The 19,684-nt window shown below is 35.7% G+C and overlaps 1 protein-coding gene across 12 annotated transcripts in view; it reads left to right on the top strand.

Moving 5' to 3' along the window:
* LOC108718067 (tenascin-X) overlaps positions 1–16,494 on the top strand; it is a 102,962-nt gene extending 86,468 nt beyond the window's left edge. For all 12 annotated transcript variants that reach the window (XM_041564792.1, XM_041564786.1, XM_041564787.1 and 9 more), the window contains 7 exons: positions 1,027–1,278; positions 3,886–4,137; positions 5,437–5,691; positions 8,106–8,357; positions 11,358–11,609; positions 16,008–16,081; positions 16,165–16,494. In XM_041564792.1, coding sequence (XP_041420726.1) covers positions 1,027–1,278; positions 3,886–4,137; positions 5,437–5,691; positions 8,106–8,357; positions 11,358–11,609; positions 16,008–16,081; positions 16,165–16,239 — 1,412 coding nt within the window. In that variant the 3' untranslated portion in view covers positions 16,240–16,494. The remainder of the gene's footprint in view (positions 1–1,026; positions 1,279–3,885; positions 4,138–5,436; positions 5,692–8,105; positions 8,358–11,357; positions 11,610–16,007; positions 16,082–16,164) is intronic.
* Positions 16,495–19,684: the final 3,190 nt, after the last annotated feature.

The raw sequence follows: 19,684 nt of genomic DNA, 5'->3' as shown, positions 1-19,684 counted from the left end.
AACATGATGCCTATAAACTAAAAAAATTGCTGCTCGTCACAAATTTGTCGCACAATTTGTGCCCGTATACTTCAATGCATTGTAGTAATTTGTATGGCTTGTGATAAAACTGGACAGTTATGTCATGTCCCACTGTTTTTCTGTTTAAATCAAGTTTGAGTAATAAAACTACAGTTAATACCATTCTCTAAGACTAAAAAAAAGACTAAGGCAGCTGTTTCATTATTTACTTTAAAGGACAAGAATAATTTAAACAGACAGAGGGGTGAAAATTTGTCAGGCCCAGTGAGCAAAATATCTATTAATTTACAAGATAGTGCCAGTGTTCTATAATAAACAAACGGTGTGTTGTGTGCTCCCTGGGGCAGTTCATTTTTATAAAAGGGATGCATCTGGAAACCCCTCAGTGTATTTAACTTTTCTTGTCCATTCAACAGAAAATGGGAACATGGGTACCAATAGTGAATACAAATTCTTCCCATGTTGATCAGCTGATACCTGGAAATTATTATACATTCACAGTCTTTGCCACAGCTGTTATTGGATTTCCATTATCTTTATGTTTAAATCAAATTCTCTAAGACTAATAAAACATTGACTTTAAAAGAGAAGAATAATATAGGCACAGAATACAGCACCACCCAGTGAGCAAAACAACGCCCCCTTTCTTCCCAAGTCAGTTCTTTTTTTTAATAAAAGAACTATGACAATATCACCGCCTCAAGGTAAAATGTGGTACTACTATCTACTAATGAATATTCAGACATAGCTGCATGAAACACCTTTCTTGGCTTTTTAAAATGATTCTATTATGAGAAATCTAGATGTATAAGGCAGTCCCTTGGTCCACTGATGAAAAGAGAACTGAAAACATACAGTACATTTAATACAAACTTCATACATCCCTACATCCCATTTTAGTATTGTACAACACTGAGGAATATGTTGGCGCATTATAAATACATAGTAATAATACTAATAATAATACAGGTATGTACTAAAATGCATGGCTGTTTTATCTTCCAGTTCCTTCAGCAATTGAAAGCTTGAACATAGGCAGTGTCACCAACACTTCGGTGTTTCTAAGCTGGCCAATTCCATTAGGCAATATCAGTTCCTATATCATCCAAATCTCAGGGACTCCATCAAAGGAACTGATCATCAATACAAATTCTTCCCTGGTTGATCAGCTGATACCTGGAAATTATTACACATTCACAGTCTTTGCCAGAGCTGGGGACATGAACGGCACCAAAATTGTAAATTCTACATTTACAAGTAAGTTAAATATTAATGAGGTCTAGTGGCTACAACTAATAATGTTCAAATATGGCCAATTTGACATTTTCTTTTTTCACTGTTGTTTTCAAGATGTAATTCAAGCTATAAGTATGTTTTAATATATTTTATATTTTATAATGATAAGCAAATTATTTACATTTTTTCACTAGTGACCCTAACAGGAGTGGCTACACAAATGCATAGTACAGATATGGGATACAAATTGAAACCCCTCATCCAGAAAACTAAGAATAACAGCAAGACCATTTAAAGCAAATAATTGTAATATTTTTAAAAAAATATGTCCTTTTTCTTTATAATAATAAAACAGTACATTGTACTTGAGCCTGACTAAGCTGCAAAATGTCAACAATTCAATTGGGTATATTAAATATTTTAATGTTTTTAAGTAAACTTAAGATCTGGATATGCAAATTTTAAAATAATCCTTTTTCCAGAAAACTCCAGGCCCCAATGCCATTCCAGATAATAGATCCCATTCCTACACATGCATTTTGGAGTGGCAAGCATATGCGCAAATGTTTAATATAAAAGCTTAGAAAGTTTTAGCCTGAGACTGGCTGAAGTGGGCATATATTCTGTATACCAGAACTGCTGTTCAGTAAGGTGTTACCAAGGACCTTGTTATTAAGTAATAAAGTAAATGTTGGTTTCAGAAGAATCCGGGGTTTTTGTACTGAGCAATGATACCTGTCTGAATCTTTTTTTAATGAAAATTGCATATTGGAAAAAAGAGTTGGATAATTATTTTCATTTAAAGAAATTGTTGAAATGCAGAAATATGGGGATAAACTTGCAACGTTTTACCAAGAAGATACCATTGTTACTGCTTTGTAAAATGTATCAATGACTTTAGAAAAAGTAAACTATACATATTAGTACTTTGAGATCTCGGGAGCCTAGCAGCAAATCAAACAGCTAGTTTGGAGGCAAAACTGAGCATGCCTTGATGCTGTTCACAAAGGTACTTGCACCCATTACGATCCGACAAATGCATCACATCAGTGCTTTCAGATTTATTGTAACTGCACACATTGATGTGAAGAAATCTGGAAACTAATGCCGGCTGGGCTTGGCAGTATTTCCACGATTTCCCAAGTGAGTTGCATCATTAGTGCAACTGACCAGCAGTCATTGAATACGTTTTTATTGTTGAGGATGTAATATAGCTTTACTGTGGAATTCACAAATGTATGCTTGTACAGGTATGGAATCCATTATACAGAAACCCTTTAAAGCTCAGAATTACGGTATGACCGTCTCCCATAGACTCCATTTTATCCAAATAATCCAAATTTTTAAAAATGTTTTCCTTTTTCTCTGTAATAATAAGACAGTACCTTGTACAAAGATCCAAATTACGGAAAGATCCATTATATGGAAAACCCCATGTCATGAGCATTCTGGATAACAGGTTCCATATGTGTACAAAAACAGCTCCTCACAAGTTGCAGTAGACACAAATGGGTTTGTGCAAACAGCACAAAGCTGGATTTCTAGAGTAAACAGTGAATTTTTGGTAAAATAAAGTGATTTGCATTTGTATACCTCTTACAATAATCTATATATTTAAATTAACCCTGATAGGCCCTTAGAGGAGGCAGACCCATGGCCACATTTTTATAGAAGAGGTGTATGGTTTATCAGTTCACCATCTCTATTTTTCCAACACACACAGAGACTAATTTCACAGTCTCTTCCCACTATTGCCAAGGCTGCAACATTCTTACATCCTTCAAAAGCAATTGATTTAGAAAAACTTAAAGAAGACCTGTCACCCAGACATAAAAAGCTGTATAATAAAACTCCTTTTAAAATTAAACATGAAATTCAAATTCTTTTTTTTATTACAAAAGCGTTCATAGCTTTTGTAAACTCATTTAAATATCTCAGCCTAGGCATAGAGGCGGGGCAAGCAATTACTTTCACTTTCCATTCAGCACTTCCTAGATGTCACTGCTCTCCCCACATTCCCCAAGTTCTCTTAACCATTTAATTATGTAGCCAGTGCATGGGGATGGACATCATGGTTCACAAACAAGATTCTGAGATGATGCAAGGCTTGTCTTAATAACAGTGTCCACAAAATGGCTCCTGCCTGCTTCCTATAATTATGAATTCCCAGACTGATGGAAACAAGTTTCAAATAATTTATATAGTGTAATTAAAGTTAATTTTGCTTGACTCACATGATAAAATAGAATTTGGAATACTTTTTTTGGGTGACGGGAATAAAGCTATGAATGCTTTAATAAAAAAAAGAATTTGAATTTCATGTTTAATTTTAAAGGGACTTTTATTATCCAGCTTTTTATGTCTGGGTGACAAGTCCACCTTAATGAACGTTTAAATAATTTTTAGTAGACTTAAGGTATGAAGATCCAAATCCGGAAAATCCCATGTCCCGAGCATTCTGGATAACAAGTCTCATTCCTGTACTACTGTCTACTAATGTTCAATATTGAGACATAGCTGCATGGAATGCCTTGTTTTAACTTTTTAAAATTATTCACTTCCACTTCACTGACAGAGCAGTCAAAATGTTTGGTTTGTACTAAAATGCATGTTTCTTTTATTTTTCAGTTCTTCCAGCAATTACAAGCTTGATCATAGATAATGTCACCACCAATTCAGTGTCTCTAAGCTGGCCTATTCTTTTAGGAAACATCAGTTCCTATATCATTCGAGTCTTAGGGACTCCACAGAAGGAACTGATAGTGAATACTAATTCTTTACTTGTGGATCAACTGATACCTGGAAATTTTTACACATTCGTGGTCTTTGTTCAAAGTGGGAATAAGAATGGTACAAACACACAGAAATCTACATTTACATGTAAGTATATTAAAAGGTCTTGTTACTGCACCTAAAAATGTCTTTTAGTATATGTAAGAAGAAAGACGTTTAATCGGAATGCATATGTGGGAGGGAGAGATTAACCATTACCCGTCGTCCGGTAGATCAATTCCACTCTGGTCACGTGGGCAGCCATAAAGAGATGCGGAGAAAAGCACACTTAGGGGGCAGGTTTACTAAGCTCGAGTGAAGGATTCGAATGAAAAAAAATTCGAATTTCGAAGTATTTTTTTGGGTACTTCGACCATCGAATGGGTCAAATTCGATCGAATTAGATCAAATCGAATGATTCAAAGTAAAAATCGGTTGACTATTCGACCATTTGATAGTCAAAGTACTGTCTCTCTAAAAAATACTTCGACTACATACTTCGCCACTTTAAACCTACCGAGGTGTAATGTTAGCCTATGGGGACCTTCCCCAGCACTTTTCTAACATTTTTTTGATCGAATAAAAATCCTTCGATCGATCGCTTAAAATTGTTCGAATCGTTCTATTCGAAGGATTTTATAGTTTGATCGAACGATTTTTGCTTAGATCGTTCGATCAAAGCATTTGCGCTAAATCCTTCGAATTTGATATTCGAAGGATTTAACTTCGAGGGACGAATTCGAGGGTTTATTAACCCTCGAAATTCGACCCTTGATAAATGTGCCCCTTAAAGATCACCGAATCGGTACACAGGATAGGTCTCTCATGTCGGATATCTTTGTTAAAAATCCAAAAAAATCCAAAAATCTAAATTTATTCAATCACTCTGCATAAATGCAGAGCATACAAAAATGGAGATTGAGCAGGGAAGTGTATGGCCGTGAGCATGTGCGTGTCGCAGACACTTCTAATAAAATCCAAGATGAGAAACTCCTGTGACAACTTTAAAGGCTGGTTCAATTAGTGCAGTATATAAAATTTCTAGCCATATTAATTATTAGGATTTAGTTCTCCTTCAAAAATAATTGGGCGTGGGTGACAATTTGTTAGGCACCTCCCAAGTTAACAACATCTTTAATACTGGGACATCGCCCCATTTCTCCCTGGGGAAGTTTATTTTTATAGAAGAGCTATAAAAATATCATCACTTAAAGGTAAAATGTGGTATCACAATCTAGGCAGTCCCTCTAGTCCACTAATGAAAAGCGAACTGTCATGAAAATATAAGTTTAGTACAAATTCATCCCATTTTAGTATTGTACAGCCCTGGGGAATGTGTTGGCTCTTTATAAATACATGGCAATAATAACAATATTTACTAATACACATGGTTCTTTTATCTTCCAGTTCCTTCAGCAATTAGAAGCTTGATTATAGACAGTGTCACTACCAATTCAGTGTCTCTAAGATGGCCAATTCCATTTGGAAATATCAGTTCTTATATCATCCAAGTCTCAGGGACTCCATCAAAGGAACCGATGACAGTGAATACAAATTCTTCCCTTGTTGAACGCCTGGTACCTGGAAATTATTATACATTCACAGTCTTTGCCACAGCTGGGAATATGAATGGCCAGAAAACTGTGGATTCTACATCTACTGGTAAGTTAAATGTTGAAGTGTTCTAGTGACTACATGTATAGGAAAAATACTCTTCTAATATGGCCACTTATTCAGGTTTTTTTTTAAAGAACATTCAACTGACACATTAGAGCAGGGGTCCCCAACCTTTTTTACCCATGAGCCACATTTAAATGTAAAAGAAGTTGGAGAGCAACATAAACATGCAAACGGTTCCTGGGGTGTCAAATATGTACTGTGATTGTCTATTGGTAGCCCTTAAGTTGACTAGCAGCCTACAGGAGGCTGTGTTTGGCTGCACACATGGGTTTTATGCAACTAAAACTGGCCTCCAAGCCAGGAATTCAAAAAGAAGCACCTGTTTTCAGGCCACTGGGAGCAACATCCAAGGCATTGTTGAGCAACATGTTGCTTCCAAGCCACTAGTTGGTCATCACTGCATTAGAGAATACTGTACAGTATGTGAAAGTGTTTATTATTGGAGCATCAAAAGGATTAACTTAAAGGGAATGTAAAGGCAAAAAAAAAATCCCATTTTTACTTTCTTTAATGAAAAAGAAACCTGTCTCCAATACAGTATACTTTAATTAAAAAATGTGTGCAGTTTTAATAAGAAACCTGACTGTATGCAGCAAAATTCCCTCTTCGTTTCACTTGCTCTGACTACTGCGGATAGGAAACTTCAGACGGTCCTTAACTGCTCTGCAGGGAAACAGCAGGGGGGAGCCCTCCCCACCTTACTTCCCAGAACTCAAGCAGCTTTGTTTCCCTGTAGAATGGTCGGCAACAGTGTAGAGTTGGATTGTATATAAATATAAGAGTTCCTCAGCACTCAAGCCATTATCAAGGACATTAAGGACATTGAAACATTTTGTGCCTTTAGCGTTTAAAAATGCCTTCCCCTTTAAACAAAACAGGGATTATTTGTCCATATATTGCAATATATTTAAGATGGCCAACTACGTCAAAGTCATCCCATATCTGGCCAGTCCTATGCTCAATTTTCATCTGATTCATTAAGAATTCAATTGCTTTATTATACATTTTGCATTTTTACCTGCAACTTACTTGCTGCTTTCAAAGTAAAACTCGCAAACTTGGTTGCCCTTTTATTAGAAACCTGTTGGATCACCTGACTATAGCTGGCAGGGATGGGAGCTACAACAAGGAGCTGGCCAATGCTTTTATAGGATTTTATTTTTGCCTTTACATGCCTTTTAATGTTTCCAACTCCAGCTTCCAACTCCAGTGGCAGGGACAAAGATCATGGAGCCAGATTTAAACAGATAAACTGGGATTCTCATTGAAGGATTATTTTGCTGGAGCCACTGGTTCTGAGTTGGAGAAAGTTTGTATTAAACAATACAAAAACTATACAATCTATTAGATTACATGACAACACAGGACCCAGTGCAGTCTACATATTCTTTTTATTAATCAGACTTGCTGTATTAGCTTCTGGCAGATATTAGTTGACTTGTGCAGTTTTGATAATTTATGACGATCCCTAAGCTTAAGCTCCCAACTGAAGCCCAGACCACACTGAGCATGTGCATGGTCTTGGTCTTGCAAAGATTGTTTAACGGTTACAAGATAATGACCCCCTGTGGCCAACTTTGAGATCATAAATCATGTGTTTTATTAGGCTTGTGGTGCAGTAAGTTCGTGTTTATGTATAGTGTACAAAAAACAGCATTTCTAGCATTATTCTATTTTAGACTTTAGTTTCCCTTTTAAGACTCGATGAACTGGAAACACATTCTGTGAAATAGAAATTTAGTTAAGTCATGTGTTAAGAATTAAGAATCTTGTTTTTTTAGTCATTGACTAAATAAGGGCTGTTTTTAGCTGTGATAAACTGTTTTCTGTAGTTACCTTTGCTTATGCATTGAGAGAATTGCATATTTATAAGTGGGTGCCATTGTCTTTGTGTTTTAATAAGTATGATTATTAAAACTACAGTTTATGGCATTCTCCAACAATAATAAACAGTCAAACACAGCCGTTTTAATATTGGCTTTAAAAGACAAGAATAATGTTGAAAGCACACAGGGTGACAATTGTTAGGCACCGCCCAGTGAGCAAAATTTGTATTCTTTTAATGGGACAGTGTCCCTTTTCTGTAATAAAAATAAGGGACAATGTGGTTATCTTTATATAAGAGGTGCATAGACCTGGGAAAAAATCTTGCTCAGTGAATATGAAACCGGCAACCGTTTTTCACCTATTTATGTCCTTGAAATAGAAAATTACAATAGAACCAGCTATAAAATATCACTACTTTCTGATGGTACTATATACAAAGTAATTTACAAGTACAGTATAGCTGCAGGAAACATCTATTTTGGTGTTTCAAAATAATCCATTTCCAGTGGTTGACAAAGCAGTCCCAATGTTCAGTTTGTACTAAAATTCATTATTCTTTTATCTTTCAGTTCCTTCGGCAATTGAAAGCTTGATCATTGGCAATCTTACCAACACTTCAGTGTCTCTAAGATGGCCTATTCCAATAGGAAATATCAGTTCCTATATCATCCAAATCTTAGGGACTCCACAGAAAGAACTGATAGTGAATACAAATTATTTCCTTGTGGATCAGCTCATACCTGGAAATTTTTACACATTTGTGGTCTTTGTTACAAATGGGAATATGAATGGTACAAACACACAGAAATCTACATTTACATGTAAGTATATTAAAAAAGCTTTGCTTTCTTCATGAAGAAAATATAGTTATTATTTATTATAAAAATATTAAAATATGCAGTTCTATACAATAATAAAGCTATGGAGGGAAAGGAAAAGGGATGGGAGGGGTGTGGGGAGTAGGGAAAGGCTAGTGGAGTACGCTGGCCCACAGTTTTATTTTACACATAAATTCAGTGGGGGAAGGGTGGGAGAAGAGGAGGGTGTTTAGTCCTCTTCTTCTTCAAGGCTGTCTCATATGATGTAGTCTCTTATCAAGCTGTGAATAAGCCTGTGGTTCCTTAAAATAAGGCAATTCCTGGAACAAACAAAACCTCCATAACACAGTTTATAGGTGACAGGCTTCCAGGATTGTCCTTCCATATAGGTGCCCTTAAACAGTCCATAAAACATCACAAAGTGAGCGAGAAACATGAGTTCATGTTCCAAGACATCAAGTACAGCCTGTGCAATCCCAACAATTGTGCAAACATGTTTCCTCATTGATGATGTGTCAAGACAATGCCAGTACCTACACACGTTACTGGTATGCATGTAGGTTCACTGGGGTAGTCCACCTTGGATAACAATCCATGCAATGTCTATGTGCTCGTTGGTCAACCTGTCTGAAGAAACATTCCCCAAAACAGATTTTGCAGTTTCAACAGGAAGCCCTAGAATAGACTTTATCACATCCTTTACTCTGATAAACTTTTAATTGTCTTTGGTTTCCACAAGTCAGGCTGGACTCCTCCAGTTGGTGTCCCTTCACAAACTATGTAACATCCAGGTAAAATCAAGGGGTGTTCCAGTTGTAAGGGTAGTAGCTGTCCCACTTGTGCCACCCCAGTGTATGCCAGAGTGGAAGAAGAAAAAAGCAGGACGTGGAGCCGCCAGCAGAGTCCTTGTATTTTTTCTGTGATTGTCTAGCTGATACAGCTGCACACAAAAAAATCGTCTCAGCAGGTTAGGGATGTCTGAATCACCTTTTCCACTTTTGTGGAGTCCTTGTACATCACTGCTTAATTCTATCCACTTTGGAGCCACAGATGAAGTGAAACACAGACCTTGTTATGGCTTTGCAGACTTTAGCCAACAGTTGTCATGTCTGGGCCATGTACTGCAGGACTGGAAGCATCTCATTCCACAAAACCAGTGTTTTTCCCTCAATGGTGAGATATCGGAGGCTTCCAAAGCCGTCTCTTTTGCCATCCACTCATCCCTCTTAGCACTTCAGTGCGGCACCCTTCTCCTTCAAGGAGAAGAGACATTGTCAGATTCCATTCCATTCTCTGAAGAGAAAGAAAGTAACTATGTAACTTTCTGCCACAATTATGTTTTGGTAGTCATTCAGGTGTTATGTTTTGTTAAGTTAGGTGTTTAGCCATTGACTTAGGGGGTTATTTATCAAAATCCAAAAACTTTCTGAAAACTACTCCGACCAAATCCGCAGACTTCCCTCCCTCTTCTTTCGAAAAATATTTCCATTAATTTTTCATTTGCGTAAAAAGTCACAATAAAATCATAAATAATCCAAATCCCATGTTTTTTTTATTTTGCACTCAAATCACCTGAAAGCTATGATTTTTTCAGAAAACCCAATTGTTTAAGGGACATCTGACATTGACTTTTACATGTTTTTGGCAGGTCTGAGTACTTTTTTCATCTGACTTTTAACACTAACGGACTTTAATAAATCCTGAAAAAATTGAGGAGTTTTTTTCAGAAAAAAATTATTTTCCCTTTTAAAAGCCAACCAGAAAAAAAATCAATGCTTAATAAATAACCCCCTTAATGTTGGTTTTCTAAGAAGATAGAGCTTCTGTACTGAGCAATGACTGAGCACCACCTGAATTGTCAATCCCAATGGAAATTGCAGATGAGAAAAAGATTTGCATAATTTGAATCGTTTTTGGAAACTCCTTGAAATTCAGAAAATACTGTGTTAATCATTGCCTCTTTTTACCAAGATATAACCATGGTTACTGCATTGTAAAATGTATCAATGATTAATACATTAAGGCAACTATTTGCTTTAGTACTTGAAGGTCTCAAGAACTTTGCAGCAAATCAAGTGACAATGCATCCCTTCAGCCTGCTCAGATTCACTATAACTGCGCATATGGATATTAGTGGAACCTGGGAACTACTTATGAACAGTATTTCCATGGTTCCCAAAATGAGTTGCATCATGGGTGCTACTGACCAGCAGTGACATACCCACTCTGGAAATGTGAACAGCAACTGGTGGGATTCACAAATGCATGCAGTAGATGCAACTTAGCATGTGTCTGCAGTTAAGCTGCAACTCTAGGGGAAACACTGCGTTGTGGGTAAAATAAAGGGATTTGTGCATGTAAATTGAATTTTACACAACTATTTGTATTTGCAAATTAACCCATTATATGCACTATTTTCTATTCTATTATCTATAGTGCCTGGTCCAGAGACGTTAAAATGGAACATTCAGTAAGGTGTGATAGAACTGGCTATTGTGCATCAGGAGAATGATAACTTAATAATTTTTTTTCATTGTCTTTGTGTTTAAATCAAATTCTCTAAGAATAATAAAGCTGACAAAGACAGACATTTCATAATTGACTTTAAAAGAAAAGAATAATATAGGCACAGAATAGGAGCACCACCAAGTAAGCAAAACAGCTCCCGCCTTTCTCCCTGGGTCAGTTCTTTTTCAAATAAAAGTACTATGAATATATTACCACCTCAAGGAAAAATGTGGTACTACTATCTACTCATGAATAATCAGACATAGCTGCATGAAAAAAAAAAATGATTTCTGTTATGATAAATCCAGATACAGGCGGTCCCTTTAGTCCACTGGTGAAAACGGCAAACATACAGTACATTTAATACAAATTCATACACCCTACATCCCATTTCAGTATTGTACAGTACTGTGGTATATGTTGGTGCATTATAAATACATGACAATAATAGTAATAATAATATGTACTAAAATGCATGGTTCTTTTATCTTCCAGTTCCTTCAGCAATTGAAAGCTTGAACATAGGCAGTGTCACTACCACCTCAGTGTCTCTAAACTGGCCAATACCATTAGGAAATATCAGTTCCTATATCATCCAAGTCTTAGGAACTCCATCAAAGGAGATCATGGTAAATACTAATTATTCCCTCGTGGAGGAGCTGTTACCTGGAAATAATTATACATTCAACGTCTTTGCCACAGCTGGGAATATGAATGGCCCAAAAACTGTGAACTCTACAGCAACAGGCAAGTTAAATGTTACATAGTTCTAGAGACTACACATAAAAATGTTCTTCTGTTCTTCAGTTTTATTTAGTCTCTATTTGTTAAGAACACAAAGGGGCAGATGTATGAAGGGTCGAATATCGAGGGTTAATTAACCCTCGATATTCGACTAGGAACTAAAATCCTTCGACTTCGAATATCGAAGTCGAAGGATTTAGCGCAAATCCTACGATCGAACGATCGAAGGATTATTCCTTCGATCGAACGATTAAATCCTTCGAATCGAACGATTCGAAGGATTTTAATTCAACGATCGAAGGAATATCCTTCGATCAAAAAAACTTAGGCAAGCCTATGGGGACCTTCCCCATAGGCTAACATTGAGTTCGGTAGCTTTTAGCTGCCGAACTAGGGGGTCGAAGTTTTTTTAAAGAGACAGTACTTAGACTATCGAATGGTCGAATAGTCTAACGATTTTTAGTTCGAATCGTTCGATTCGTAGTCGTAGTCATAGTCGAAGGTCGAAGTAGCCCATTCGATGGTCGAAGTAGCCCAAAAAACACTTCGAAATTCGAAGTTTTTTTAATTCGAATCCTTCACTCGAGCTTCATGAATCGGCCCCAAAGTGTTTAATCAATACAGTTTCAAAAGTATTAACCTGAGACTCTGTGAACTGGGAACACATTCTGTCAACTAGAAGTCCTAGAAGTCAGGTATTATTTAGAATTTTATTGTTTAGCCTTTAAGTAAATGATGGTTTCAGAAGGTGTCAGGGAAACCACATGAAAGTATCTAAATGCATTTCCTTCCTTATTTCATTGACATTTGCAGTTATCACTCTAATCATGATATATTCCCACATAGTCTTCAGTGTCCCATGGGTATCCTTTCCTTATTATATTCCAGTGATGTCTATTTAAGTAAAGTCAGTTACGGTAAATCACTTTAGTTCAGTTTCGGTTCACATACACAAAAACTGAGCAACGTGTTGTTGTTTTTTATAGTTACCTTTCCTACGTACTTGGCCTTGTAATACTCTACCAGCATAGTATAAGTCTTAACAATTGTATTAGTCTACCAGCATAGTACACTTTAAACTTTGAAAGGATATATCATTTTATGCTAAACATATGGGACCTCATTTATAAAGTATGGGTCTTACAGAAAAGTACGCCTACAGCAAAGCATTCAAAGTGTTAGCCTTATAACATGAGGTGTAAAGTACAGCTATGCCCCAGATTCACGTTCTACATAACTGAGCAATAAAGAGTGTGATTTTCCAACCCATGCTCTAGGACCTGCATCTGGGCATTAATAAATACTACCTTTAGGGGCAGATTTATCAAGGGTCGAAATGAATGCGAGGCAATTTTCGAAGTAAAAAAAAAAATCGAAATTCAAAGTAATTTTTGGATACTTCGACCATCGAATAGGATACTATGACTTCGAATTTGCTTCGATTTCGATTCGAAGTAAAAATCGTTTAGAATATTCGACCATTCGATAATCGAAGTACTGTCTCTTTAAAAAAACTTTCAATACTTCGCCAAATTAAACCTGCCGAAGTGCTATGTTAGCCTATGGTGACCTTCTACAACATTTTTCTAAGTCTTCACACATTGAAGTGAAATCGTTCGATCCCATGCTAAAATCGCTCTATCAAACGATTTTACTTTGATCGTTCGATGGCCAAATTCAGTGAAAAATACTTGGACTTCGATATTCAAAGTCGAACTATTTCAATTCGAGGGTTGAATTTCAAAGTATTTATCACTTCAAAATTCGACCCTTGATAAATTTGCCCCTAAGTGTTAAGAACAAAAATTCAACAAAGCCCTTACTAGCAGTGATGGTTGAATCTTACCTGTTTCGCATTGCATTCGCATAAAAAAGTCAATGAGCATTTTTTCATATGACCATTTTTCGCACAACTTTTTTTACTATGGGTATTTTTTCTAGGCAAAATATTTTGCGTATCGCTACTTACTAGTAACAGCTACCATTTGTTATTCTCGTTTTGAGAATAACAATTAGAGAAGATCTATGGTGCTGTACTATAAATCTGTTATTCTGAAAGGTAGTAATTGTTTAAATGAGTAAGTCTATCTTTTTTTAACTGTCTGATAATTAAGATTATCTTCTCTTCTCAGCTGCTGTGACAAATTGATTTGTGACCACTAAAAAGCAGTCTGACCAACTGACACACATGCATCTGCTAGGATAAATATCATTTTTTATTATATGTTATAACTTGAACTGCTGGGAACATTTCAGAATTCCCAGGTCATTTTTACTATTTCAGATTTTTTCCTAAAATTCAAGGTCATAATAATGGGAAATAAATCATTCCGTTGGACACAATGCTTTATGCCAGCTTCATGCAGTATACTGTATGAGTAAAAAGCCAGTAGCAAAACTTAAATATTATACTTTATAATGTTCAGATCAGAAGTCAGATGTGTCAGAAGTGTGACAACTGACAAACTGTGTTTAAGGGGCAGATTTATCAAGGGTCGAAGTGAATTCGAGGGAATTTTCGAAGTAAAAAAATTCGAAATTCGAAGTAATTTTTTGGATACTTCGACCATCAAATAGGATACTACGACTTCGACTTCAAATTTGATTAGAAGTAAAATCGTTCGAATATTCGACCATTCCATAATCGAAGTACTGTCTCTTTTAAAAAACCGTCTAGAGCATTTTTCTAAGTTTTTGGAAGTTGAAGTAAAATCATTTGTTCGATCGCTGAAATCGTTTGAATCGTTAGATTCTAAGGATTTAATAGTTCAATCAAACAATTTTACTTCGACCGCAGGATACCCAATTCGATGGTTGATAAATCTGCCATCCAGGTTCTCTGTCCCCCACTTTTTGTCCCATGTCTTCTGATTTCCTTAATATTCTTAAATGCTGTATATTAATTTAGAACATCTAATTTTTACACAAAAATAAAATTAGAAAACTAGAAATAAACTAGAAATATTTGCGGAAAATAAAGGCGACCCCCCCCTTTTTTTAATTGCATGTTAGGTAATATCAGATCTCTAAGTTGGTTAGAACCTGACCACTGACACTATACTACATAGAACTTCTAGTTTATAGACTTAGGCTTATATTATTAGACTAATAGACTTTTTTTAGATCTAGGATTTTTAAATTTAGTGCAATAGTTTCACCATGGTAAGGCATTCTATTCTTGTTTTCATATTTGTCTGGTTTGAACATGGAATGTTGCAACTCTATTACAGTATACTGACATGTCCCACCCCTTCCTCTATCAGAAGAAATTCTGCATTACTGGGTAATTAGCACCTCCCTGGAAGCTCCATTAGATATGGCTAGAATGAAAAACCTAGTTTATTTACTAAAACTCAGATTTTTATAGTCGAGCTTTAAAGGAGAAAAAACAAATTTTTAGAGGAAAACAGTTTGAAATGTTCACGATTTAGTGGGTTGTTTATTAAAATCCAAATTGTTCTGATTTTTTAAATAAAAAAAGTCTGACCAAAACTAGAATCCACGATTTACCCTTTCAAAACCGCAAGTTTTTCGGATTGTCGCATGAAAACTGCAACTTTTTCCTGCAAAAAATCCGAATTTTTTGGATTTCATGCCCAAAAAATCCGAATTTTTTGTGAAAAGCCCAAAATTTTTGGATTAACATATGGAACCCAGCGCAGACAAAAATAGTCAAAAAAAAGTGCAAATAGGACCTCTGCCATTGACTTCTACAGGACCTAGACAGGTTGAAGATAGAGTATTTTTAGATTCTGACTTTTTGCAGCCTCAGGGTATAATTAATCTCGAAAGATGGTAGTTTTTTTCCCCACTAACAATTCGGGAAAAAAACCCAAATTTTTACCATTCCGACTTTAATAAATAACCCCCTTATTATACCCTGAAGGTGCTAACAATTCAAATCTGAAACCTGTCGAAATCATGTAAAAGTCAATGGCAGATGTCCTCTCATTTTACTTCTGGAAAATGTTTGATGCCTTCATGGTTCTTGAAAGTTTTGGGCTGTTTGCGCTGGTTTTCATCCGATGAAAAGCTGTGTTATCAGAGCATCAATGTGAAAAATTCGAATTTGTCTAAACTTTTTTTCACACTAATTTGTCAAGAAAAAATATTGATAAATAAAGCAGATTCAAGTTTGACGGTTTGGTTGGATTTTTTTCAATAATAAAATGAGAAAAAATAGTTTTTTAGTAAATAACCCTCTTAATAAAACTACTTTGAATGAGAATACAGTTTAGATAAAAGAGCGTGATACATTTATCAAAGACTAAAATGTTTTCTGGCAAATAAAATTTTAGGCCAGCCAAAATATTTACACTTTTTGTTGCCATTTAATTAATAAAAAGTAAATAAAAAACATAAATATCCCAGGTTTATTGTTTTCCTTATTCTTTATTGCAGACTCCAGCAGCTTGTTTTTATCAATGACCTATTCTACAAATAATAGCAACATACAAAATAAAATTATTCAACAGGTAAGAAATAGCTAACATTCTCTCTTTATTTGGACTTTATAGTCTATGAATAAATTACATAATTTGTCTGTGTTTTATTTCAGGTACAACAATTCTTAAGCAAAACCTTTCCTGGACAGAAAATAACAGTTACATTGAAGAAAATGTCAAAAATGTGATAAAAATAGTATATTAAATGATATAATAAAGTATTTGTCCTCAGATCAACAATATCCAGTCTCCCTAATTCAGCATACTGTCTAAACCTTAAAAATCTTTATTGCAAAGACATTCTGGTACGGGTATGGGCTCCGTTATCCAGAAACCCCTTATCCAGAAAGCTCCAAATTACAGAATGGCCATCTCGCATAGACTCCATTATAATTAAATAATCCAAATTTTTAAACATAATTTCCTTTTCCTATGTAATAATAAAACAGTACCTTGTACTTGATCCAAATTAAGAAATAATTAATCCTTACTGGAAGCAAAACCAGCCTATTGTTTTTTTTAATGTTTACAAGATTTTCTTTAGATATGAAGATCCAAATTACGGAAAGGTCCATTATCCGGAAACCCCAGGTCCTGTTCTGGATAACAGGTCCCATACTTGTACTGAGTTTATTGCATTAAAGAAGATAATAACATGCTTTGGACCATCCTTCTTCTCTCTCTGTAACCTTAATGCAGTTCATGTTTTTTTATTTATTTGCCTTGTTCTTCAGAGACAATGCAACATGAACAACAGAAGCTAAATATATTTAGAACTATTTTCAGTGGGGGAAACCTGAAAACATCATTGATATTGTCTGTTTTTGCCATTTTAAGTGATTCTTACTGAACATACCATATGTGATGCCCTACCTTGACTTATTTTTCACAAAGTTTCCCCATAAACTTTTAAGGCACTTAATGTATATTTTTAAAGATATTGTATTATTTTGTATTTAAAAATACTCATGTGTAATTTGTTACCATTTTATGATCTAATAAACAAAGAAAGCTATATTTTGGGTTTTGTTTTTGGTGTTTACTGGTGAATAACCATAGTGATTCCAACATGCTCTTCTCTGGGTAGATTTAAAGGTATGGGATGCCGTTTGTCACGAATACATTCTTTATATAAAACTACCCCTAGTACAGAGAATTAATGTCTTTCAGGGTACATTCGTATTTGTGACCATATACACAGATAAAAAATGCACAAAATACTTATTTTTATTAAAGAATGAGAACGAAATCTGGTTTGTGCCGAAAAGGATATCATCATAGTACAAACTCCATTCTGTACATTGTAACAAGCAATCTGTATCACAAATGTATAACATCCATGTAACAGACGCAGTTATGTATAAAGTTACTTACAGAATGAATTATGTAAAAACAAACTTGGACAGAATATATAATGGTGTAATGCATGCTAAGCTAGATCTTAGTGACACAGTTTCACAAAACAGATAAAATATCCATTCTGTGAAGCAATACTGTCAGTCACATTACTGAACCAATAAGAACAAAGCTTATTCCTCCTGTTTTGTCTTGTGATTCATATTACTGTTCCTGTTTCCCTCTTCCTGTCTAAGCTGAGAGGAGAGGAAGCATATATATATATGAGTCCTGAGGGTATTTATACATGAAATTGCCTTTGTGAGATCCTGATATGAGTTCTGGGGGTATTATACATAAAAATTACCTTGGTGTCATCCTGCTATGAGTTCTGGAGTTATTATAAATTCATTTGCCTTTGTGCCATCCTGATATGAGTTCTGGGGGTATTATTCATGGATTGCTTTTGTACCATGCTGCAGTGAGTATTGGTGATATTATACATGGAATTACCACTACATTCATTTATATACTGACCGAGGGTGTATTTGTAAAATGGGGAGTGGTTAGTGTGTGTGTGTGGGGGGGTTGTCTTGCAAAGGGGACGGTGCCGCCATGTTCTCCCCTGCCTCTGGATTTCTCTCTGAAAATCTGGTCACCTTACTTGGTGATGTGATGGAATGACCACTTACTGGGTGAACACTAAAGGGATCCTGTCATCGGAAAACATGTTTTTTTTAAAAAAAAAAAAAGTTAATAGTGCTACTCCATGACTTGGGGCAGCTGGGAAATTGACAATATGTCTAGCCCCATGTCAGATTTCAAAATTGAATATAAAAAATCTGTTTGCTCTTTTGAGAAATGGATTTCAGTGCAGAATTCTGCTGGAGCAGCACTATTAACTGGTTCATTTTGAAAAAACATTTTTTTCCCATGACAGTATCCCTTTAATGAAAGCTCATTTTTTGGATCGCCAAGGCAGGCAGGCGGGTCCATGCTCATGTTGATCACATAATTGCTGCAGCATTATCAAAGGTGATAATATACCCATCCCTCTAAGTGGTTTCTAATAAGACTAAGGAATTTTGCCACATGTAAAATGGCAGGGTGATTTATATGCTGAGGTGTCTCGGTTGGAAAGTCATACAAAGTCAATGCAGGGGATACAGTCCCTGTTGGAAAGCCCTTGCAGAAAAAAACAAGAGGCAAGTAAGATGACATATAGGTAAACACTACAGAACCAGTTCAGGCCCTGGTAGTGCTCTACCCTTCCCCACTTGAGTTTGCAGGTAGGAAGGTGCAGGAACCAGGATAGCTTTGCCTAGTACACCCTTCCTGCTTGGACAAGCAATGAGCATATTATTCAGTAATGAACCTTAAAGGGAATCTGTCGTCATTTTAAAAAATTATTTTTTTTTGCATTTTTATAAAAAACACACATCCATAAACACTGTCTGGCAAATAAAATGTTAATCCACAAATCCAAGCATAAGTTATTTTAGTTTGTATTTTGTCATGGGGGCTTCCATTTCTGCTCATTACACATTCATCCTGTGCTGCAGGCACAGCATTACCTGTGTGCTTGGAGGCAGCCACTCTGTAATGAAAAGCCAGGTCGCACTACGACATGAGAATCCAGCTATACACTCCCCCTCCCCTCTCTGCCCATGTGTGTGATGTTTGGAGGAGAGAGGTCACATGGTTTGCAGGGAAGCAATTACTTTCATTTTCCTACGTCCTGCTCTACAGCTACACTAGCAGCCCCTCCTCCCACAGACACTATCAAAGCTCCTGCCGTTCTATAAGTTTGTTCTCTGCTTTCCTTTGGAGGGGGGAGCTTTCTCTCCTTGCTGCCTTCCTAGTTTGTTTTACTGGTTACTAGATGAGGTAAAGGAGCTGTGAGTTCCCTCTGCTATCCACCTCACACAGACCTTGCTCCTTTCCTGCCTGCAATACTTCTTTTTACATTAACTACTTACTGCCTCCTTTTCATGAGCTATTTTAACCCTTCCTAGACTTCCTCTGGTTTTCAAGTATGTCCTCCTTATTTTATCCTTTTTGTCTATTCCCTGTCATCAGTCCTGGGAGTGTACTCCTGTGTTTCTGCCATTCATTTTTGTGTAAACAAATATAATAAACTATCTATATATATATATATATATATATATATATATATATATATATATATATATATATATATATATATATAGATATAGATATAGATATATATATATATATAGATATAGATATATATATATATATATAGATATATATATATATATATATATATATATATAT

This window comes from Xenopus laevis, chromosome 5S, assembly GCF_017654675.1.
Source record: "Xenopus laevis strain J_2021 chromosome 5S, Xenopus_laevis_v10.1, whole genome shotgun sequence".
NCBI lineage: Eukaryota > Metazoa > Chordata > Amphibia > Anura > Pipidae > Xenopus > Xenopus laevis.
The sequence above is the reverse complement of the archived record's forward strand: the minus strand, read 5'-3'. Positions and strand labels throughout refer to the sequence as shown.